At 41.7% G+C, this 24229-nt stretch overlaps 1 protein-coding gene and 1 long non-coding RNA gene across 12 annotated transcripts in view; one reads left to right on the top strand and one right to left on the bottom strand.

Annotated features, from left to right (window-relative positions):
* BICD1 (BICD cargo adaptor 1) overlaps positions 1-7925 on the bottom strand; it is a 116914-nt gene extending 108989 nt beyond the window's left edge. For 10 of the 11 annotated variants that reach the window (XM_063309167.1, XM_063309157.1, XM_063309162.1 and 7 more), the window contains exon 1: positions 7262-7925. In XM_063309167.1, the coding sequence (XP_063165237.1) occupies positions 7262-7474 (213 nt within the window). In that variant the 5' untranslated portion in view covers positions 7475-7925. Of the gene's footprint in view, positions 1-4401; positions 4597-7261 lie in introns of those variants that run through there. The other variant, XM_063309166.1, reaches the window with a different exon arrangement.
* The window catches only part of LOC134501360 (uncharacterized), a 425249-nt gene that overhangs the window by 117440 nt on the left and 283580 nt on the right, over positions 1-24229 (top strand). The gene's annotated exons all lie outside the window — the stretch shown is intronic.

The raw sequence follows: 24229 nt of genomic DNA, 5'->3' as shown, positions 1-24229 counted from the left end.
AAGCCAGGTCTTGATGGCCTTCTAAAAGGCTAAATGGGTGGGGGCCTGCTGAATCACCAGGGGGAGGGTGTTCCGTAAGGTAGGGGCAGCCATGGAAAAGGCACATTTCGGTGGTCCCACTAGATGGCAAGATTTCAGGGAAGGGATCTCAGGCATGCTTACCCTATCTGATCTGGAAGGACGGGCAGATACTCTCAGAGGAAGGTTGTATGTGCTCACTATGGCAGATGATTAGATATTAAGTTGCTGACATGCTGTACCCAAAGTCAACACCCAGTGACAACATGGACACAGGGTCATTGCCTTCTTCATAGATGTTTTCAAATACATCCCACTCTGAGCTATGGCCCTGAGTATTGGTGCACAGTATTAGAATCTGAAGCAAGTAGGGGTGTTTGGTGTGAGAGTGCATTTTCACGTGGTCAAAAGTATACAACCTATCACTATTCCCAGAACAAGAGACAGATGGAAATCTGGCCTCCTGTCCAAAAGAGAGAGGCATCTGGCCCATCGTATGACTGAGATGGTACACATTTTGAATCTTGATTTCATTATAAGTAGGGCTCATATTTCATATATGTTCATGTTTTAAATGGTTAATTTTCCTGTAAACCGCCCAGAGTCCCCCTTTTTAGGGGGAGACGGGCGGCGATATAAATTGGAATAATAAATAATAAATAAATAAATATACAGCAGTCACAGAAACTCTTTTGTAATTGCTTCGTATCTTTTCTACCGCAAACTTAACTAGCTGAGGTTGTCCTTATACACTACATCATTGCATTTTCTCTAGATATAATATTAATATTACAATTTTTTCCACAATTTTTAGCTTTATAATGGCTCTGTACTTTAGATCGGGAATTTTACCATTCTGATATTCTAAACAATCATTTAATTGCCTTATTATTTAAATTGCATAATGCCTGACTATATTAATTTTTATGCCCAAAATTCTTAAACTCACAATTTTACTTGTATTGTTATATGATTTTATAGCTTGTTTTATTCTAATCTAATCTATTTCTGTGCTGTATAGGCTGCGCTGATATTCAACGAGTTACATGTGACTCTTTTTTCAAACATCTGTTTTGCTGGTCAATTATCAAAATAAAATGACTGACTGGCCAGTTGAGGTTGTGTCCTTGGTAATCTATTTGTGAAGAGTTTGTTTACACTGTCCCCTGAGGGAAGCCTGATGCTTTGAATCCAGCATGAGCACCCTCTCTGCACCTATCAGCTGCTTCTTAAAGAAGTGGCAGGTAAAGAAAATCTGCCATCCTTCCCTGCTTCAGATCCAAATATTACAGACCTCTAGCCCTTGAACTGCTGGTAGCCACCCACCCAAGAATTAACCAGGTCTGATCTTTTTTATGAAGCAAGGTCAGCTAGTGGCTGCCATTTGCTGTAGATGCTTTACCCTAAAGGCATTTAGACGTTTATTCACACAAACCTCCTGGTATGTGACTTGATGTATATTCACATGTAATCTTATATTCAAAATCATCTTCATAAGGTATTCTGAATTCTTTTAACTATGTTTAGGACTTTAAAAAAAATACTGTATACGACTCACTTTCCTCTTATGTAATTCAGTTTTAGGACATCGCTTTGAAAATAGCACACAAAAGCAGTTGACAATACAGTATTTTCTAACCGAAACTGGCAGAATTACTGCATGATTTTGCTCCCAGTCATAAATCTTACCCTATTTTGAAGACTTTGAGTCTTCAGTCCTCGAAGTTGCTGGGACTGCCATTGTAAGTCGGCACAATCATGTGATTTTTCACTTTATGACCGCATCACTTAACGATGGAGTTGCCAGTCCCAATTATTTTCATAAAGTGAGGACTACCTTTTTAAAAAGAAATTATGACTCTACAGTAGTTAAGGCAGGATTTTTTAAAAAATCAAAAGAAAAATTATGTTTTTCATCCCAAATTATTTGATTCCATGTACATTTTCATGTCCTTTCAACTTGAGTTGTCTTAAAACTGACATAACTTTGCTGGAATTAAATGTTCTACAGTGTTTTTCCTACAGCCATAAACTTGTTCTGTACTGGTGACCAGCAGTCTTGCTTCAAAATTATCCTATAGTCTGCTATGTCAGGCCAAAGGTGGAGAGTGTGGAGACCCTTATACAAGGACAGTATTACTGTCCTTACTGAGTGATCTCCCCTATTACATCAATAGGGGAGATCACTCAGGACACTGAAGTGCCAGAGGACGAAAAAAGTTGGAAATGGGTAACATGCTGAACAGATTATAATAAACTTCATTACACTATGATCTTTGAGGCACATCTGTCAAAGTGTCCTGAACAAAGAAAAGTAAGCAGGTAGGTAAGTAAGTGTGTGTGTGTATATGGATATCATATATATATATATATATATATATATATCTCCATATCCATATCCATATCCATATCCATATCCATATCCATAAGCTGGTTAACATATAGTTTAACATACATGGCTTGGTGGTTTTACATTTAAAACATATGCAGATTTGAGTAACTTGGACGTTCCTTATCACAGCATGTGGCTTGTGCATTCTCCCTGCTTAATCATTTCTAACTGAAGTTGTGGTTTAGGGAGTGGGTCTATATCCTTGGAGGGACACGGTGGCGCTGCGGGTTAAACCACTGAGCTGCTGAGCTTGCCGATCGGAAGGTCGGCGGTTTGAATCCGCGTGATGGGGTGAGCTCCCGTTGCTAGTCCCAGCTCCTGCCAACCTAGCAGTTCGAAAACATGCAGATGTGAGTAGATTAATAGGTACCGCTTTGGCGGGCAGGTAACAGCGTTCTGTGTAGTCATGCCGGCCACATGACCACGGAAGTGTCTATGGACAAACGCTGGCTCTTTGGCTTTGAGACAGAGATGAGCACCGCCCCCTAGAGTCAGACACGACTGGACTTCATGTCAAGGGAAACCTTTACCTTTACCTATATCCTGGAGGTTAACTAGAGTTTATCTTGCTATGCAGGCTATGGTGGCTGTCTTGTTTATTCAATGCATATATTTTATTAAGAACTTTGCCTAAATATAATCACTAAAAGCCTGTGAGGGAGGGAGGGAGGGAGGGAGTGACTGACTGACTGTGGGCAGTGTGTGTGTCTGTGTGAGTGAGATAAAAGATTAAAATTTCCCCACACAACACTGACATGACATGAGTGTGTTGGCACTGCTGAGTCAGATGTTGATCAGAGATCAAAAAAAGAATGGCAATAAAGTTGAGGACTTCATTGTACCAAGGCTAAATTGCAATCGCTAAGCATAAGAAGAGATGTTCACTGGGTCTAGGCTCAATCAGCAAGCCACGGTGTGCCCAACAAGGTGGAGTGCTCTCTATCACATGTGGAGTGATATAGATGCTGATGCAGCAGCAGCAGCAGCCCTTTGCTCTGCCCTTCCCAGAAAGCAAAAACTTGCACAAACCTAGATATGTCTATGCAAAATGAAGTCCTGTTGAATTCACTGGGGCTTAAGAATGCAGCCTCAAGGAAGAAAGAGATCCAAGAAGAAACAAAAATGCTCATGATGGGCTATAAATATACAAATAAATAGAGGCAAGAATGTAGAAGGTGAAGGGAAGAAACTTATCTAGGAAAAATGTATTGAGAGAGGATTGTCCAGTAAGTGAAGCAAAAGGGGAAGACTTCAGGAAGAAAGAAAATTGCCAGGGGCGAGATTTTTTTCCTTTTGGAAAGGTTCAATAGGACTCATGTCTGCTGATTTTTTCAGTAGATAAACTTTTAACACTAAAATGTTCTTATGTTTCCAGGCACATCTGCCATAAAACAAGGATTCTAAATTCATTTAAAGTGCCCAAGGTACAAGTTTATAAAACACAAAGAATAAACCTTTGTTTGAAATTTCCAATTAGTAAAGTGACATGTGAAAAAATATTTTCTTGCAAAGATAGAATGGAAATATTGATTTGTTTTAAAATTTCTTTTAAAACTGTAAATTCTGTGAACCTAGGAAGGCTCTGTAGGTCCAGCTATTTCACCTATTTTCATCTTCTTAAAATTAGCTGATAGCATATGGATAGCATGCTCCAGTTCCTCCTGTTAAATCTTGTTACCTTATGGACCTAGGAAGCCTGCCTCTTCTGGGGTTTCCCCTTTTTTCTGGAAGGATCCCCCCCCCCCATATATGACAGGCTCCAACTCAGGTCACCTTTACGAAAGCTGTTAAGACCTGACATTAGGGGCCAGTTGAATGAGAGTCTCCTTCTGCTTGCTCTGTTATTTGCTTGGTAGCCATTTTATAATTGTATATGTTTAATTTATATGGTGGGGTTTTTCTTTTGGTTTATTGTTCATTTTTTTTATGCTGTACGCCACCCAGAGTCACACTGTGTGAGTTGGCTGGTCTTATTAAACTTATTTATAAATAAATAAACAAACATATGACAACAGTGCCAGAATTACATCTCTTCCTTCAATAAAAGCAAGCTGCGTCTTTTTTTCTGGTTAATGCAGCTGCTTCCTAAGTTACTTCTGGCTGCCTCTGCAGGGTGTGTGATGTGGCTGTGCATACATACACATGCAAAGATAGTCAGGAGCAATTCATGAGGCAGCTGAGCAAACCTGCAAAAAAAATGTGTTATAGATTCAGAGGTATTTCATCCAGTAGAAAACCTATGTGCAGTAGAAAACCAGTAAGCCATGCAAATTCTCCTTAAACGATTTACTTACAAGGCAATATATATACTGCCTTGTGTATCTCTATAAAACATGCATTGTATAGACACAGTGCTAAGACTGGATTATCGCAGGGTAAATCCAATTAGAATATCATTTCCAAAACTGATAAGGCTTATCAAGGTATTAATTCAATCTGATTTTAATTGGTTATATTTCGGATATAATCTGTTAAACTAAAAATAGCCCATTGTTCTTTGTAACATGTACAAATAAGGCTATCACTTGCTTAAAGAAATCTTATGAATCATATGAGCCTTAATCAAATCAGTTGAGTAAATCTAACTGTGTCTTCATGGGATTTACACAAAGATGTGACGAAAACACTTTGTTTTATTTTTAAGCAATGCAGTCATGTTTGGAGCAAATATTTTAGAAGAAATATAAGTGTCACTTTACAAAATAGGCTCGCTAACTTTTCTTTTACACTTGCACTGAACCAATGCATGTTGCTTGATTGTGAGCATGTTTTAAGCAAAATGTTAGTTGATCTTTCTTATTTATATAAATTATTTAGCTACCATGGATTTCAATATCAGAAATTGCTATTTTATGAAAATATTGAGAATTATGTGTAAGAGAGTCTTATAAAATTACCACTGCCATTTTTAAAAAAATGGGCAATGGGACCTCCTTATATAATGTCATCCAAGCATCATTTGGTGATATATCATTAATGAAAACAAATTATGTATCACTATAGCTATGCCATAGTATGTCAATAGTGTAAAAATGCTGTAAGTGAACACATTGGATTTACCTCTTTTCCATGCAATTAGAAGTTTTTTCATTACCCACATACTCAGGTTGCCACTGGAAATGATCTTCCTTTTTCCTCACCTCCTGGTTTATTAATATATATCATCCACCTCTATGGACAAGCTGCCTAGTCATTCTTTTGCTCCTGATGAAGCTGTGGCTATTCAGCAGTGCCTTGTTTTTCCCTGTAGCTACCATATGCCCAGTGGTAGGACTTATCCTTATCTCATCTACTGATCCTTATCTCATCCAGATCACATTCTGCCATCAATTGTGCACAAAACCATCCTTTGATATCATACTACATAAATACATTTCATGGCTGCAGTTGCAACTGACCTCTATTTCACTTTCATTTCATAAAGTCTCCTTCAAGTCTAACTCAACTCATGATGATTTCATGGCCACATTCATGTAGTTTTCTTGGCAACAATGGAGAAGTCATTTCCACTGACCACATGCAAAATGTTTTTCAACTTCCAGTTTAACTTATCATCCTAGTATTTCCAGGTGGTCTCCCACCCAAGTACTAATCGGATCCAATCCTGATAAGTTTTCAAGATCAGCCATGGTTGGCTAAGTGCTGCCATCTAGGCAGGCTTCATTGCATAGATGTGTATTCCTAGTCATCTTTCTTCAACAAGTTCACTATCCTCAATGGGAATTATGAGAGTTGTAGTCCAACATATCTAATGGGTAACAGATATAAACAGAAATTTCTTCTAACTTCCAGAAGCAGGACCCAGAAGGTATGAGGGAAACAAGGTCAAGTTTTCACTACAGTCCACACACCAGATAATATTTAGGGAAGAAATCAGCCATTTCAGTTACCACTTTTGTTTTCTGTGGAGATTTCTCTCACAATTGAGCACATATATTTGGTATTATATGTTGTTATGCTTACTCCCATATTAGTGCATATAGGAGTTCACCTTTAAGCTTCTATTATTTGTAAAATAGATGAACATAAATAAATATGAACATTCTTTAGAATTTACCATTTGATTATTTCATCATAAATATCTATCTGCGATCTGCATTATGAGATTATAAATCTTAGGTTGTACCTTTTCCAAAATATACAAAGAAAAAATACAGATTGCTCAATGACATGCACAGATTAGATACATATTAGATTTTCTTATCATTACAAATGTTTGTGCTAGATCAGGCAGATTTGATTGCCCCTGATCAAATATATCTTTATGAACAGAAAGAGATGTTAACATTGGATGCCATTGACAAGTAAATTATAAGAGGATGTAAACAAATACAATAAAGAGTTGTTGGATTAAAAAAAATACAAAGTTGGTCGTGTCTCTTTCAATGTCCTTTTCTTAATAGGAGCCAAGCCACTCAGTGCAATATATGTTTACATCAAATATCAAAAAAACAAAAGTTGTGTCTATACATAGTTAAGCAATGCATGTATTGCCAGATTTTGATCAGCGATAGATTTAAAATATCAGATCCCTAATAACTTTTAAGCATCTTCTTTGATCAGTGCTCATCCTTGTATCTATAAATCACATCTTGCCATTTTAGTCTTATCATATTCACAGATCCAGATCCAAAACTACATTTGGCCTACAATACACTTCTTTTCAGATGAAAACGGTTCAGAAAATATCACTAAGCAAAGAGATCTGAAGGGTGTTTTCCTTCCTTTTCCTTTAGGGAAGGATTTTAAGGAAGCCAAGCAGGAGTCGAGAGAAAAAGAAAGAAAAATGGTAACGTATTGAGATGGGGGGGCATGAATGATGACAGCAGCCAGTTTTCCAAGCCAACTCACCTCCCTCAGCTGCTCCAGCTCCTGCTTGAGGACATCATATTCGGCTTCTAGCTCATCATACTGCTGCTTAAGGGTGAGCTTCTCTTCCAAGACCACCAACCCATATTCAGCTGCTTGGATCTTTTCATGGGTCGTCTCTGTCAGCTCTCTGGTCAGCCGCACAATCTCGGATTTATAGTGGTCCACAGTCTCCAAGACTTCTTCTGCGGCCATAGCTTTGGAGGATGACGGTGGCAGGTGGAGGGCGGGGGAGGAAAGGGAAAAAGGGAGAGAGAGAGAGAATGAGAGAATGAGAGAAAGAAAGAAAGAAAGAAAGGAGGGAGACAGATGGGAAGTGGGGGGAGAGGGAGGGACGAAGGCAGCCACCCGATGGAAGGATGGACCGCGGTTCTTCCCGGGGTGTTCCTGGGAAGGAGGCAGCTATCTCAGCTTAAGGCCAAGGGAGAAAATGGGATGCAACGCGAAAAAGCAGGCATAAGGGGAAGGAGTCCAAGGCCCCCCAAGGCTGCTGCACCATTTGTCCTTCGGCCGCTCCACTTCCGGACAGCATAACTGCGCTGTGGGGGGAGGAAGGGGAGAGCCTTTTTAGCCCCCCACCCCCGCGCTTAATTTTTTGCTTATTCAGAGGCACCGGTCCGCCATGTCTCCAGGGCAGCTTCACCGCAGTCTCTCCCAGCCGTCCACCTGCTCTCGCGCTCGCGCTCGCTCGCTCGCTCTCCCGGCTGCTGCCGCCGCCGCCGCCGCCGCAACGCGAAAGGGGGCGGGGGCAGATGCTGGACATACAAGTCAATCAATAAAGCAGCATCCCTGACTATATATGGTGCAGCTTCAGCCTCCTGGAAGGACGGACGGACGGGATTGATTCCCGGAGCGGAGCTGCGCAGGCAGGGAAGCGACCGTCCAAGAACGCCTCCGGTCGCCTCGCCGGCCCCTTCCTCCCACCTCCGCGCGGCTGGGCGAAAGGACAGAGGTGCCGAGGACGGCGCCGCCTTTTCCTCCTCCTCCTCCTCCTCCTCGCGGCATCTCTCTTCCCGCGCTTGTAAAGAGCAGGTGGAGGAAGGCTGCGCCCCTCTAGGGCTTTTCCCGACTTTCTTCCTCCTCGTTTCAGAAACCTCCCCGCAGAAGGGACCTGTTCAGGCAGGCAGCTCTAGAAGGGGCCTGAATCTATGGAGAGGTTCCAGGTGTTGCCCTACCTGACCAGCCCCATCCCCCCAGAGGGTGGCAGGTCTCCCTTATTTCAACAAGCCGTAGGCGTGAAGCACCCCGCCCAATATGGCAGTTGAGGCATGGACAAGGTTCACGCAGGCTGCTGCGCCTTAATATGCTTGGTCTGGGCTTGGTGGGTTGTGTGAACTCAGCCATTGTGGTTTCTTCCTCAAGCCATGGTTTAACAAACCATATAGTAATGCTGGGGGTGTATCCTGTCCTGGATTACATAAGAAAAGAAGCAAATTGTGGAAAAGGCAAATTCCATGCTGGAGATCCTTAAGAAAGGGTATGAAAAATTAAAATGCTAACATTGTGATGCCTTTATACCAAGCTAGGGGACATTCACATCTGGAATACTGTGCACAGTTCTGATGGCCACATGTGAAAAAGCTGGAAAAAGTATAGAAGAGGTCTACCAAAATGATCAGCCAGCTTAAACACTTTCCTTACAAGAAAAGTTTAGAATGACAGGGATTTTCTAGCTTAAAAATAAGACAGTTGAAGGGGGACATGATCAAAACATAAAAAAATCATGCATGGCATGGGGCAAGTGGACATGAAGGCTTTTTTCTCTGTGTCAAAATCTTAAAGCTGACTGGAAGGAAATTTAGAATAGACAAAAGAAAGCATTTCTTCACACAGTACAAAATTAATCTCTGGAATATATTGCCACAAGGGAAAGTTCTGGCCACTAACTTGAATGGTTTTCAAAGGCAGTTGGGTAAACTCTTGAAGAACAGTCTATCAAGTGCTACTGGTCAATGTCTCCTCTGGGTTGGAGACAATATGCCTCCAAATTCCAGGCGCAGGAAAGCACAATGGGGAAAGGATACATCTCAAGCACCCTGAGATATGTTGTCCAGTGTGAGAAACAGATGCTAAACTAAGATGAGTCTCAAGCTGATCCAGCATGGATGTTCTTACATTCTATGCAATTATAATTAATGTGGAGTATTATATAGACGTACTTAATCTGATCAACTTCAAAGCAGTGTTCTATTTTTTCTACTTTCTACAGAGTCAGTAATGCCAAATGTGACATCATTTCTAATAGGAATGTTAAAAGAAGGGTAGAGGATGGAAAATAGAGTAACTACCAATATTTATGCCATCATAAAACATGATAATCTTTAGTTTTTGAGTGGATTTGCATCCCAGTGCCATAGCAATCTCTCTATAAGATGCCTCCTCTTTTAGCTACATCACATCTTCTCTTTCATTCCCAAAGGTGTTTTCCTGTTAGATCACAGGAATATTCCCAATGCTCAATCATTCACTCAGACAACCTTCATTAGTTTTGGGCCTAATAATCCCAAAGGTTTATTTATTGCTGTGTTGATTACATAATTTGCCATTACAATGGACAACTCAGCAAATCAACTACTTCCCCAGGAATGATGAATGAACAAGCCTGGATGGTCAAGCCAACATCTTGTGGTCAAAGGGCATCCTTTGCCAAAAGCACAACATCTCATTCTCATTCTGCAGAGAATTTATGAGTAATAGATAAGGTGCTAGTCTTCATTCCTCGGTCAGAGCACCTGTTGCAGGATTGGTCTCTGCTAAACACTCCAATAGAGCATTGGATGAATGGTCTTACCAGGTTTAGTTACATGTTAAATGGATTGCTAAGGTCCATGATCCTGCAAGGCTATGTTATAATTTCCTCTGGTCTGTGAAGGAGACAGGATACTGAATGCAGGAAGCAAGGAAGCAGGAGAGGGCTAGACATGAGTCTACATTGCAACAGTGTTGAAGAACCGCTCAGCATCACTCTACCCCAGAAAGTCCTGTTATCTTTTCTTGTTATACAAGCTGTCAAACCACATCCTTGGAATTGGGCTTTCCTTCTGGTGCTTATTTCCTTCTGCTGTAGATTGGTCCACAAACATACTCCCTCATTTTAAGATCACTTCACACAAATTATGCAACCCACCTTCCTTTTAGGTAATACTACTTCCCATAATCTTAATGGGGGTCCCTAGATATAATGGGAAGGGGTCTTGGGCACAGCTTTATCAGAGACCCTCATGAGGGTCCCTCTCATGATATTGCCCATGGCCTCACCTTTGCAAATGTTTACAGTCTTGATCTTCAGCCACTTGTCTGAGTTACCCGATATACTTTGTTTGTGTGACCCTATATCTTGGTCCCCCTTGTTTCCTCCTTATGGAAGTAAAACAAATATATTAACTAAATGACAAGACATCATCAAGCCTTTCCTTAATATAATGCATCACAGAGAAATACAGTATATAGTAGATCAAGCAAAGTGCTATATGAAATGAAAACATCAGAGTCAAGAATACCTTATCAATCCAGGAGTCACTCCCTACAGTCTCAATGCAAAATCATGCGCATGTCTTAGCTTTGTTGAAATAAACAAAACTATACCAGCATCTTTTGCTTTGTCATTATATGATTCATACCCTTGTTTCCTCTGACAGTAAAGTAAAGCAGGAAAATTACAGTGCTGCTTTAAATCTGTATATTTTATGTTTCAGCTGCAGGTACAGTTCTGATTGTGTTGTTATAAATAGAAGCTGAGATTCATTCCATCAGTACTTGGGATAAAAGCACAGCCTGTAGACTTCACCTGCTATTTCACAAGCTGGTTGCTATGGAATAAATACTGTCTGTTCCAATCACAGGGAAAACCTGGGAGCAACTATTGTGCTTGTGAAGTTGGGTTAGGAAAGCACAGTGTGTCGTGTTTAGCTTTTTCTGTATTGGTATCATATTTTATATATAGTATGTCTACATACTGTGTCTTGGCGGTGGCGGCCAGCCAAGCCAAGAGGTTGTTTTAGGATTCAGAGGCAATAACCACTGCTAGGAAGTTTATTTGCTACAAGGTTTAAAGTACACAGAGAGAAGCATAAGGGAAACATCAGCCAAATACATACCCATTCTAATGACAGATCATGGAGAAAATTTATCTATGTGGTCACTAGCAGTCAAAAATGGCTTGATGGCACATAATCGATCTACCACCAGAGGCTCCTTCAAGGCAGCAGGCAACACCCCCAACTGGTCCAATGGGGTGTAGCACCTTCTAGATCAGGGTTTCTCAACCAGGGTTCCATAAAACCCTCGGGTTCTGCGAGAGGTCACTAAGGGTTCTCTGGGAGATCACGATTTATTTTAAAAAATTATTTCAAATTCAGGCAACTTCACATTAAAGAGGTAAGTTTCATTCTTTCTTTTTAGTTTAAGAACACTGTTGTCACACTCCCCGATCAAATGTTAACACAACAATCGATCGCCTTCATTTCCAGACATCCGTGTCAGCAGACTACGAGTCGCCAGCAGGAAGGGGGAGCGAGATTGCTGTGTGAAATATGTTGTTTGGGTTAGGTGCCTTTTTGCCCAAGGTCACCAGGCAGAAACCATTGGACCAGATGCTGGCACCAAGGAGGGCATGCCCAAGCAGGGAGTTGAAGGGGAGGGAATAGAGGCTTGTGATTTTAAACTGTAGAACATGTGGGAATTCTTTATTCGCAACTTTGGCTATGTACCAGGCATTTCATTTCATTAAACAGTTACTCAACTAAAGCTTGTGAACTATCATTGAGTGAATGCTCAAGCAGCTGGTCGTTACAACTGTTAATGCATATATACAGGCCTACCCATTAATGAATATAATAATTTTGTAACTTCTGGCCTGTATTTGAGCCTGAAAGGTTCCCTGAGGCCTGAAAAAATATTAATGGTTCCTCCAGGGTCAAAAAGTTGAGAAAGGCTGCTCTAGGTGGTCTATGCCTAACCCCACCACCACCAGTGCAGGTGTCCTTCACTAACTTTCATATTTTAAATCACTTTTTTTTTATGATAAGTTTGCCCTTGGGCCAAGTGACAAGAATATCATTAACTGGATATGTCTGGGTCTTTGCCAATGTGCTTTTAGGGAGTATCCTGGTGTTAGGTAGAAGATTCATCTACATAGCTTTGGGTCAGTTTTCTACCCTGGGAGAAGTCCAAGTATAAATAGATAAGTGGGAAAGGGGGTAAACTACTTTTAACCTGTTCATGTGGCAAAAAGTCTGGCACCACCCCCATACCTCCTTGCCCAATTGTCCACAGTACCAATACATACTGCATGTACCTCTGCTTGGTGGAGTACAGGTGACCAGGGTGTAATCTAAATTGGACAACAACCAATCCCTGACCAAGGAAGGGGCAGGCCAAGTCAAGCACTGGGAGATGAGGTCGACTGAATCAACATACTCAGACATTAATCTCCACACCAGACGGTTTGGCTGCTCCTCCTGCTGGGCTCTCTGGCTGATGAAGGTGGCACCTCATCTTATGCTTAATTCCTTGCCCTTCTGGTGAGTAGACTGGTTCTTTGGAACTTCTCTGGACAAGGAGATGGGAGATTGCCAACATGTGCTCCAGATGGCTGCTTCTTGTGAGGAGACCATTGGACAGCAGTCCCCAATGGGTTTGAGTGCCAGGAGGAAAAGGGATCAGTCAGCACAACCACAGTGGAACCTTTTAAAGGACACTAAGTTTGTAAACCTCACTTCTAATAACTTCCTAAAATTGCATATTTAGCCACCCGGTGAGTCTGTCTTCATTTCTGAACAAAAGAAAAAATAACTATAAGTTTAAGAACTTAAAGAATTTGAAATAAATGGCAAAAAGCTAAATAATATTTTGAATCAAGAAAATTATAAATGAATTAAGGGACCAGAAAAATTTGGAATATTGAAACTTTTACTATAAGATTTTGTAATTAACTACATAAAATAAACAGCTTTTTGTGGGAACCAGAATTATTTTGTCTGCTGTAAGTCATAATAGAGATTAGTGACCTTATGATTTAAATTGGACACTAGGGGGGACTAAAGATTCCAGCAAAAGAGAAAAAATACCACCTTTGGTTTTGATTAGGACTGGGATTTATAAAATGACACAAACACTATAACATTTGAAATATTAAAGGATAAATTAGTAGTCACAATATCAACAATATCAGTAATGATGTCTGCTTTTATGGATAGACAATGTTTAAAGGATATTAATGAAGGAATGACAGATGTGAAACAAACCTTGCTTGATGCAGAAATAGTGGAATCAGAAATATTGAATTTAAAAAAGGGTGGATTACAAGACAGAGAAGGTATTTAAAGTGGAAATAAAAGTAGCAGGCCAAGAGAATCACCTGGATAATGACTCTTTACTGGATATACAAAAGAAACTGGCTGAAATTTTAAAAATTAAAAGGAAAATACAAGTGATAAACCAAGAGAATGACCTGGATAATGTATTTTTATTGGATTTACAAAAGAGGCTTGTTAAAGCCTCAAAGAAGCCTCTGCAATGGGACAAAGAAGAATTGAAGAGAGATCAAATCTTACGACAATACTTGAATGAACTAAAGATTAAGATTATCAGAGGTAAAAGGAAGGAATATAAAGTTGGTTTATTTGATCAAAGTTAAAATAAAATATATTTTTTGAAATTCTGGCAATCCTGTACAGACTTTTTGCTGACACCAGGATTGGAAAATTGATGTCTTATGGATTTGCTTACAGATAAGGATGGGTTATGGGAAGAAGAGATATCTGTTTGTAACCTTATAGGGGGTGAAGAGCTACCAAACTTATTTATACTTGTTGTGATGAAGACTGGAAGTCACTTCTTTATATGTTTCTTTTCTTCTTCTTTATTTCACTCTTTCCTATTTTCTTTTTTTTACTTTTTCTTTGTACTTTTTACTCTCTCTTTTTACTTTCCTTCCTCTCTCTGAGTTTAGTTTGTCATAATTTTTACTACTGTAATTAAAATCTTTAATAAAATTATATATAAAAAACAAATACATGATTTAAGGATAAGTTTATTTATGTGTACACATAGCATAGAAAGGAATCTAAATCTAAAAATATTAATATGACTTTTTATGGTGAAATATTGAGAGAATTAAAGTGATGAGAGGCTTTGAATGGGTGACCGACCATTTTTTGGTATTGTCAAGATGGGGTCTTGGGGAAAAATGTGCATGGAGGAAAAGGAAAAGGAAAGAAACTAAAGTAAAGCAGAATGACTATGTGAAGGGAAACTATGAATCCAGTATGAAAAACATTAGAAAACAGATTACTTTCCCATTGTACAGTGGATTAAAAAAGAGGATGCAGAGATTCCTTGTAACAGAGTAAAAAGTACAGGATTAAAAATCTCCTTATTTCCAGTTCAACTGCAATAAACCAACAGCTGACAAATGCTTGGGAGTTAATCACAGTAGAAGCTAAAAGTTAGCAAGCAAGCAAGCTTTTTTTCAAGCTGGTTACAACCTCATTACATCACCTTGCCTACCTGTCTTGTTAGGGACAAAGTGTGGTGGATTTAGGAAAGAATTGTTTATTAATATTAATATTATTATATTATAATATATATAATGTAATATAATATATATTAAATATTATTATAATATATTAAATATTAATATATTGAGAGCTCTTGCACCGAAGTCAAATTCCTTGTACGTCTAACCACACTTGGTCAATAAAGTATTCTATTCTATTCTAAAAAAAAAGAACAAGCTTGCCCTTGATCACACACAGTTACTTCTAACTTGCTTCTTTCTCTGGGACTTGTACAAAGATAGCAGGTTGTACAAACACAGCTTCTTTCTTCTGCTGCTGCAGCCTGTGCTCTTTATTGTTTATTCCCTTCCCTGCCAGCACTTGGTTCATCTTATCTGCTGTTGCAATGGCTTCTAGCTTATTCTGTTGTGCACCCTAAATATCGCTTTGGTTCTGTCTGCTAATGTTTGCTGATTTCAGAGTCCAGCAAAAGAATTACGTTAAAAAATGCCACAGAAGTGTGTGGTTCAAAGTTATTTTGGAAATGGGTGAAGAGGACTAAACAAGGAGCATCCTGCAGAGTGAATGGAATTAAGAACAAAGGTGATGAAATGGTTTTGGATGAAACTGAAGTGCTGGAAGAACTAATTAAAAGATGTGTGTGGGAATGACAGCGATACAGTATGTCAGAATGAAGTTGAAATGAATCTTATAAATGTTAGTGTCCAGAAAGACATGATGAAAGGGAAGTTATAAATGTCATGAGAAAGTTGGAAAATATGAAGTTTTCAGATGTAAATTGTGTAACTAGATCAATGTTAAAATATGGATGCAGTTTGTTTATGGAGTGGCTATGGAGCTGCCTCTGTGCCTAATAACTGGAAGAATGCCAGTAATGTCCAGTTATATAAATAGAAAAATAACAAAAACGAATGCGACATCTACAGGGGAATTAACTTCTTATGCATGTCTGGAAAGGAATTTGGCAGAATACTGACTGAAAGGCTATCACAGGTAACGATAATTTCAAAAGCGCAGTGCAAACCAAACTTTAGCTCTTCAGAAGATCCTTGAGAAATCATATATAACATTTCACATTTCAGACATATTCATTTTATTGTACACTCCCTCTAAATCAACAAATCTGCAGCGTGCCTTGTCATGTTCATATATGACAAGGTTCATTGCACATCTGTTGATTTAGAGAAAGTGTACAATAAAATGAATACGTCTGAAATGTGAAACGTTTTGAGTAAATATGAAAATGAAGGTTTGTTGCTTAATGTAATAAAAATGCCACATGATGGAAGTAGAGCGTGAAGGTGAATAAATGGATCGCTGAGCAAATGGTTCAACGCTGAGCAGTGAGTGAGAAAAGTATGTGTGATGGCCCTTTGGTTGTTTAATGTATTTACCGATAAATGCATAAGGAATGTTTGATGGTAGAGGTGATGGCTAGGGATATGAATATTTGTGTACTTTTGTACATAGATGATGCCATGTTAACAACCCAAATGATTTGCAGCAAATATTAGATGGATTATATGATGAAAGATCTAGAAGAGATCAAGATGTTGTGTTAACAGGTGAAGTGAAGTCAGTGATTGCCAGTTATATATAAATGACAAAAATTAGAGCAAGTGGATAGGGAAACGGATGGAGAAATTTTAAGATGTACAAATGCTGGTAGAAAGGTAGTTAACAGCACGGAGTCTGTGGTGAAGAATAAAATATTTTTTTAAGTGAAAATGGCTGAATATAAGAGTATACTTCTGCCCACTTTGATATATGGAAGTGAGAGTTAGGGATATCAGGAGAAACTAAAGTTAAGTTGAATGCAACGAGTAAGGATACTTAAGAACTAAGTGCAAGAAAACAAGAAGATACAGGGTCAAGAAAGAATGGATGCTGAATGAATGTGGATTAAATACCAAAATTAGTGATTAGTAGGAAAACAAATATAAGAAGGAAGTCTGAATAAATCAAGGGAAAGGGAAAATCCAAGAAATCCATGGCTGGTTGGAGTTGCTAAGATCTTCAAAAAGAGAAAAATGGTAAATTTACAGAACAAAAGACTACATAAGAAGTGGCATAAGGACATGATGGAAGCAAGAATGGTTTGCAAGGATAGAAAGGTACGGAGAGGTATGGTAAATGGTTTGGTGTAAATTAGCTATATTTCATTCTCTTTTTCTTAAATCGTTCTTTCATTCCTTTGACTTACTACTTCTTACTCCTTCTGTGAAAGGATATAGTAGGTTTACTTCTGTATGGGTAGTACATAGAGGGATGTCTGCAGGTCTGGGTCAAAATCTGCAAGATTTGGACATGTTATGCAATTGAAGCTCCACCCTTCTTGTATATGCATCAATGTCACATGAACGTACAAAAGGGGTAGGGTTTTGATTGCAATGCCATGCCTGCCATTTTACAGATTTTGAGGTCCCCCGTAGTCGCCCCTGCATCTATATGTATATTCAGATCCAGAAAGTAATGAGAAAAGGATGGAATTAAATTCACTATTCATGATTTTTCTATTGGATATTTTACTTACCCCTTAAGTATCCTATTCTTACTGTATTTATTACTAAAAAAACAAAACAGACCCTAGCATGTATAAATTCATTGGCTAACAATAATGCTGTATATTTCTGATGAGCCAAACTCACAATTATGTAACAATATTTTTTTAGTCCATAACACTCTTTGTTGTTTATAACTTGAAACAACTTCTTTTGTTCTTGTGAGTGGGGCAATATTAAATAAGTCTGATGAGGCCTGAGCATTCTCAGGGAACACATGCTGGGTTCACACATTGTGTTAAGCCATAATATGGCATGCAGGTTTTGTTCTGGGGCAGTGTATTGTGTGAACTCAGCCACTGTAATTTGTGAACTATGATTTATTACTTGATATTGTGAGAGGTGAAAGCAGAACAACACCAGGCAGGTGGAAGAGAACCTAGGAAAAGAAAGCCCTCGGGAGGGTGTACGTGTCTCAAACTCATAGGAATAGGGAAGTGGTAGAAGCTAGCCAAAACTGCCTATAACTGGTTTCCATCTGCTGATGCTAAAATGCTTATGTGTCAAATAATAAGAGGAAGATTGTGAGCCAAGCCCTCGGAGGAGGGGGAGGACAGTTAGGGTATAAAAGAAAGTAGCCAAGTATTATTCGGGGTTCCTTCTTGTATGGGGGAACCCGCCTTTGCAAACGCGTACAAATAAACTCTTTTCCTTGAACCATCGAACCTTGAGGTGTGGTTTTTGCGCCATATACCCGCTGACAATTTTGGCGAGCCAGCCAGGAGCCCTTGGAGAGACGCTGGTCTGGTAGGACCCGGGTGGGGTAAGTGCGCACCGCTTCCCGTTGATGAAGTGACTTTGCCCGGACCTCCTGGATCGGCTCCCAGGGCTCCGATATAACGTGACGGTTCAGAGAAAAGAGGAAAGCAGTAGGAGAGCTCTGAGTAAAAGACTCCTGCGGGTAAGTGTTGTACACTTTTGGAAACTGATCTCCGGGAGATCACCTTGGGTGAGTAAAAGTCCGAGTGGAACTTAAGAGGTGGGATACTGAGCGTTGGACGCCGAGAGGGAATAGTCTTGGGAGACTAGTGGCGGGAAGCGAGAGGGAGAAGGAAGTACCATGGGTAAAAGACAGAGTAAATCACCAAGAAGGCAGGAGTGCGGCAGACTTGGGAGTCTGCCTGGTAAGCAGGGGCCAGATCCGGATGTGCCTCTAGGACAGGTAATTAACCAGTGGAATATGCCATGGCTAAAGAAGTATACCAGGGGATTGGGAAAAGTAGAGATGGTTAGACTATGCACCAAACAATGGCCAAAATATCCCTTGGTAGATCCTGCACGTCCATATTACTGGAACGTGGATGGGATGTCTGATGGATATTGGATTACCCAATTAAAAAATTATGTGACAGAGCATGGTCTTAAGGACCAGGTACCATATGTAGAGGTTTGGTATCATGTGTCATGGGAAGGACCAGACCCACCGGTGGATACATTTTTAAGTCAAGAAGACAGCAGTGAGGATGAATGGGTCTCGAGGCCACTGGCCTCGGCACCGGTTCCTCCTCCTCTGCCCCCTCAAGCAGCACCACCGGCTCCTGCTGCTCCCCCGGCTTATCCGGGCTTACAGAGGGAACTGGCCCAACTAAATAAAGACCTGGAGAATTTGCCTCTAGGAGGAAGACCGGGTAAACCCGTCCCGGCCTTCCCGGTCAGAGAAGTCCCGAATGGGCTGGATGCCTAAGGAGCCCCGGTCACCCTGTTTGTGGCTGTACCTATAAAGCCTGCAGAATTACGGGATTTGAAAAAGACTCTCCCGAAACTTCATGAGGACGCTCATGGGGTAGCGGAACAGTTGGAACTATTTTTGGGACCTTCCAACTATACTTATGGGGAACTGATGTTTGTGTTGGCTCACCTATTCACACCCGAAGAAAGAGAGTTGATATGAAGGGGTGCCATGGCAGCATGGGATAGAAGAGGAGGAGGGCAACCTCAGGTAGCAGCTGATGTAAAATACCCAGGCGCCGACCCCGACTGGGACATTAATAACGCTGTACATCGAGAGCACATGAGGGATTTAAAAGGCATAATTTTGGAAGGGATAAAAACAGCGATACCTCAGGGAAAGAACTTAACCAAGGTGCTCGAAATCTCTCAAGGAAAGGAGGAGTCCCCGGGGGACTTCTGTAATCGGTTAAGGGAGGGGCTGACAAAGTACTCAGGCATTGCCCCCGGTACCCCTGCGTTTGAGACCCTGTTAAAAATGCAGTTTGTTACGAAGGCATGGCCTGATATTCAGAAGAAGATACAAAAAACTGAAGGGTGGACGGAGACAGGCATGACTGACTTGCTGCGGGCTGCTCAACAGGTCTTCATGAATCGGGACTCAGTTAAGACCCGTCAAAAAACCCAAATGATGATGGTGGCTGTTAGAGCTAGTGCAAAAAATGAAGTGGAAAAGGTTGAAGGGGAAAGGTGGGCCGGTGCCTTCTCATCCAGGAACCAGATTGAAAGGAGAAACTTCGGGTCCCGTCTGCAAGGAAGGGATCAGCTCAGGACATCTGGGCAGAAAGTTAGGAGTAGGGTCTGTTTTAAATGCGGCAAGGAGGGGCACCTTGCGCGTGAATGTCCTCAGAACCGAGAGGAAGGGGAATACACCCTGTATGATTAGGGTGTTCCGGCTCCCCAAGAGGGACCCACGGGGAGCCACTGGTAAAATTTTCAGTGGGTCCCGAACGCCAGGAACAGACGTTCTTGGTGGATACTGGGGCTAGTCGCACTTCTATCTGCGACCCAGTCCCCAGGATGAAAGGGAAATTAAGCAAAACCATTAAAGTGGTAGGGGTAAGCGGAGCTCCCCAGCAAGCTACCATCATAGAAGGACTGGAATTGGGGTTGGAAAATATACGAGTAGTCGTGGAAGTGCTATACCTCCCTCAGTCAGGAATTAATTTGTTGGGAAGAGATTTGTTGAGTGTGTTTGGGATTGAATTATGGGACACGATGCGGGACACAAAGATGTGTTTATTAACCGATGAGGATCAGAAAAAAATAGTCCCTGAAGTATGGGCAGAAAATGGGGGAATGAGTCAGATGGACATTAAACCAATCCATATCACTGTGAAACCAGGGGTTACTGAGTTGTGCATCCCGCAGTACCCCCTTAGTAAGAAGGGAAGGGAAGGTCTAAATAGATGCCCTATTAGAGCAGGGGTTGTTGGAACCAACAATGTCCCCCTTCAATTCACCCATTTTGGCTGTGCCAAAGAAGGATGGCAAATACCGGTTGGTGCAGGATTTAAGGAAGATCAATGAAATAGCGGTACCTCGCTTTCCCACCATCCCGGATCCATATACCATTCTGGGACAAATACCGCCAGAAGATAAATGGTTTACAGTAATAGATTTGAAAGATGCTTTTTGATCCTGTCCTTTGGACCTAGAAAGTAGACCCCTATTTGCCTTTGAATGGCAGGACCCGGAGACGGGGAGGAAGCGACAGTTGAGGTGGACAGTATTGCCTCAAGGATACACAGAGAGCCCTCTGTTGTTTGGACAGGCACTGGAGGAAAAGTTGCGGGAATTTGGAGTTGGAAAAGAGATTACCCTAATCCAATATGTGGATGACTTGTTGTTATCAGGAAAGAAAAAGAGGGAGGTGGGCGAGAAGTCGATTCAATTATTAAACTGGCTGAAGGAGCAGGGGTTAAAGGTGTCTAAACAAAAGTTGCAATTTGTAGAGCAAAAAGTAAAGTACCTTGGGCATTATATCTCCCAAGGCACCAGGTCCCTGGATCTGGAACGGATCCAGGGGATTATGGGCTTGGAACCCCCAAAGACAAAAACAGACATAAGAAGGGCACTTGGGCTGTTAGGATATTGTCGGATTTGGATTGACCAATATTCGGTGCTGGCTCAGTTCCTTTATGACAAATTGACAGGAAAAGATACCGAGGAAGTGAAATGGAGTGAGATAGATAGGTTGCAGTGGGAAGCCCTAAAACACTCGCTAGTATCTGCCTCGGTATTGGCGCTGCCAAATCTAAGATTGCTCTTCCATCTATATGTAATGGTAGCCTTGGGAATGGCTATTGGGGTACTGGCACAGAAACGAGGAGGCCAATACCAGCTGGTGGCATTTTTGAGTAAAAAATTGGAACCAGTGGGGCGAGGTTGGCCGGTTTGTGTTCAGGCAGTAGCTGCTGCAGCGGTGTTGGTAGTAGAAAGTAAGAAGCTGACCTTCGGAGGAGCCCTTGTGGTACATTCTCCTCGCCAGGTAACTTCGGTGCTAAGTCAGCTGGCCACGACTTGGATGACTGAAGGCCGAGTGTTAAAATATGAGACTATTTTGAGGACAAGCCCAAATGTAGTGATAGGGACAGATAAGAACTTGAATCCGGCAGAATTTTTGGTTGGGCAAAGGAGGGAATGGGAGCCAGATGAGAATGATTGTGCAACCCTGGTGGAGATGCAAACGAAGGTCAGGGAGGATCTTGAAGAACTTCCCTTGGAAACGGGGGAAAGATGGTTTATGGATGGTTCCAGTCGAGTAGAAGAAGGCAAAAGAAAGTCAGGATTTGCAATAGTCACTGGAGTTGGGGAGGTAATAGAGAAGGGAGCTCTACCCTCTAATTGGTCCACACAAAAGTGTGAGCTGTTTGCAGTAGCTAGGGCTTTGGAGCTTGCAGAAGGGATGGAGGTGACTATCTGGATGGATTCAAAACATGCATGGGGAGTAGTACATACCTTTGGAAAAATTTGGCAGGAGAGGGGTTATATCAAGGCAGATGGAAAGCAAGTAGAGCAGGTTCAGCTGGTAGAGCGGGTGCTACAGGCACTGCAGCTCCCAACCCAGGTGGCTGTGGTGCATGTGACCACTCACCAGAGGGGACAAAATCCTGAGACTATCGGGAATAGATGGGCCGATAAGTGGGCGAAAGAAGCCGCAGCAGAAGGGGGAACGACGCTACAAATGGTGGCAGTCCCGGTCCTGAGCCCCGATCCTGAATCTCCGGCTTGGAAGCCCAGCGAGAAAGAAAGAGACCAGCTGGAGAAAGAAGGGTATGTAGAAACACTCACAGGGTGGAAGACAGCGGCTGGAGCTGAGGTAGTGTCCCCAGTAGCTATGAGGGGAATCTTAGAAAAAGTCCATGAAGGAGGACACTGGGGAACAGATGCCTTGGTAAATGCTGTACAACACCAATATTGGAATCTGACAATGTGGATGATAGCGCATAGCGTGTGTTGGAAGTGCCTTATATGCCTCAAAGTAAACAAGAAGGCAGCAAGAAAGAGAGAACCCGGAGGCCGACCCTTGGCCACCTGGCCTTTCCAGAGGGCACAGATAGACTTTACTGAAGTACCAGAGAAAGGGGGCTGGAAATATATATTAGTAATTAAAGATCAGTTGACGGGATGGATAGAAGCTTTTGCCACCCGACGGGCCACTGCCCCCACCGTTATTAAGATTCTTTTAGAACAAATCATTCCTAGATATGGGATGATGGAAGCTTTGGACTCCGATAGAGGAACCCACTTTACCCAAAAGATTCTGCAAGGGGTCATGGAGGCAATAGGGGTAAAATGGGACTTACATACCCCTTGGCACCCCGAATCTAGTGGAAAGGTGGAACAACCAAATGGGGAATTAAAGAAACATTTAACTAAATTACAGATGGAGACAGGAATGCCTTGGACAAAAAACTTACCCTTAGCCTTGTTGAGAATGCAGACCTGCCCAAGAAAAGACACTGGGGTATCTCCATTTGAGATGCTGATGGGGCGGCCCTATTTGGCAAAAATGGGAAATCCCATTCCTGAGTTTCGAGACATGTTTCTTCGGAAATATTTGCTGGCACTGTCGCGTTCTTTGTCTTCTCTCCACAAACAAGGTTTGTTGGTGCAACGGCCACCTCTGAGTGGTAATCAACATCCGCACAGTGTGGGAGATTGGGTGCTGATTAAGTCCTGGAAAAATGAAAAACTACAGCCTAGCTGGGAAGGCCCGTTCCAGGTGCTGCTGACAACCGAGTCAGCCGTCCGCACTCGAGAAGGAGGCTGGACACATTATAGCCAAGTGAAGAGAGCTCCTGCTTCAGAAACACCGTGGAGGGCAGTTCCAGTGGAAGGCCAACCGTTGCGAGTGATTCTGAAACGTGATAACACCTAAAGAAGAGACTTTTAAGACAGTGGTTCTTTGGAAAAATGGGAAAGTTTGGTGTCAACTTTTGGAGACTCTGGAGTGTGTTCAAATAACATAAAGAGATCATGGGGCTGAGACTTCTGATGATTCTGACCTTAGTCTCGCTTTTAACTTGGTCCTATGCTCCTTGGAGGGAGAATAGGTGGATTAGACGAACAGAGGAGCATGCTAAATTGATCAATAAAAGCGATTGCTGGGTCTGTGGAAAGCTACCAGGTACAACAGAAAAGGGGGTTCCATGGGAGGCCTGGCCGGTGGATCACAGGTCAAAGGCCTGGATGGTGACCAAACACGATCCTACCCGGGTATGGTTCTATAAAAGAAACAATACCGTGTCCCTACTTGGAAACCGCAACCCTGCAGATGCCCAGATCTGCATAAAAAGTGGACGGTCCCAACGAACTAACCTGTCCTGGATGAATATGGGTGACTACCCCTATTGTCAGGACACTTGGGTGAATGTTAGTGGGGCTGACTGTGTGCGGAGAGTGTGTAATGGGTGCATAAAAGGGGTAGGATTCCCGAATTACAGCTCAATAATGTTTTACAACACCATGGGGGCCGGGAGCAATGCATCGTTCACAACCACCAATGACACAGTCGAAATACCCCTGTGTCGGTTTTTCGGAACCATGAAGGGAACCGCCCTCAATAGAGCTAAACTAACCGCCCAGGGGAGTAGATATATGTTTCTCCCAGAGGGATATTGGTACCTCTGTGGATA

Source organism: Candoia aspera, chromosome 7 (genome assembly GCF_035149785.1).
Source record: "Candoia aspera isolate rCanAsp1 chromosome 7, rCanAsp1.hap2, whole genome shotgun sequence".
Classification (NCBI taxonomy): domain Eukaryota; kingdom Metazoa; phylum Chordata; class Lepidosauria; order Squamata; family Boidae; genus Candoia; species Candoia aspera.
The sequence above is the reverse complement of the archived record's forward strand: the minus strand, read 5'-3'. Positions and strand labels throughout refer to the sequence as shown.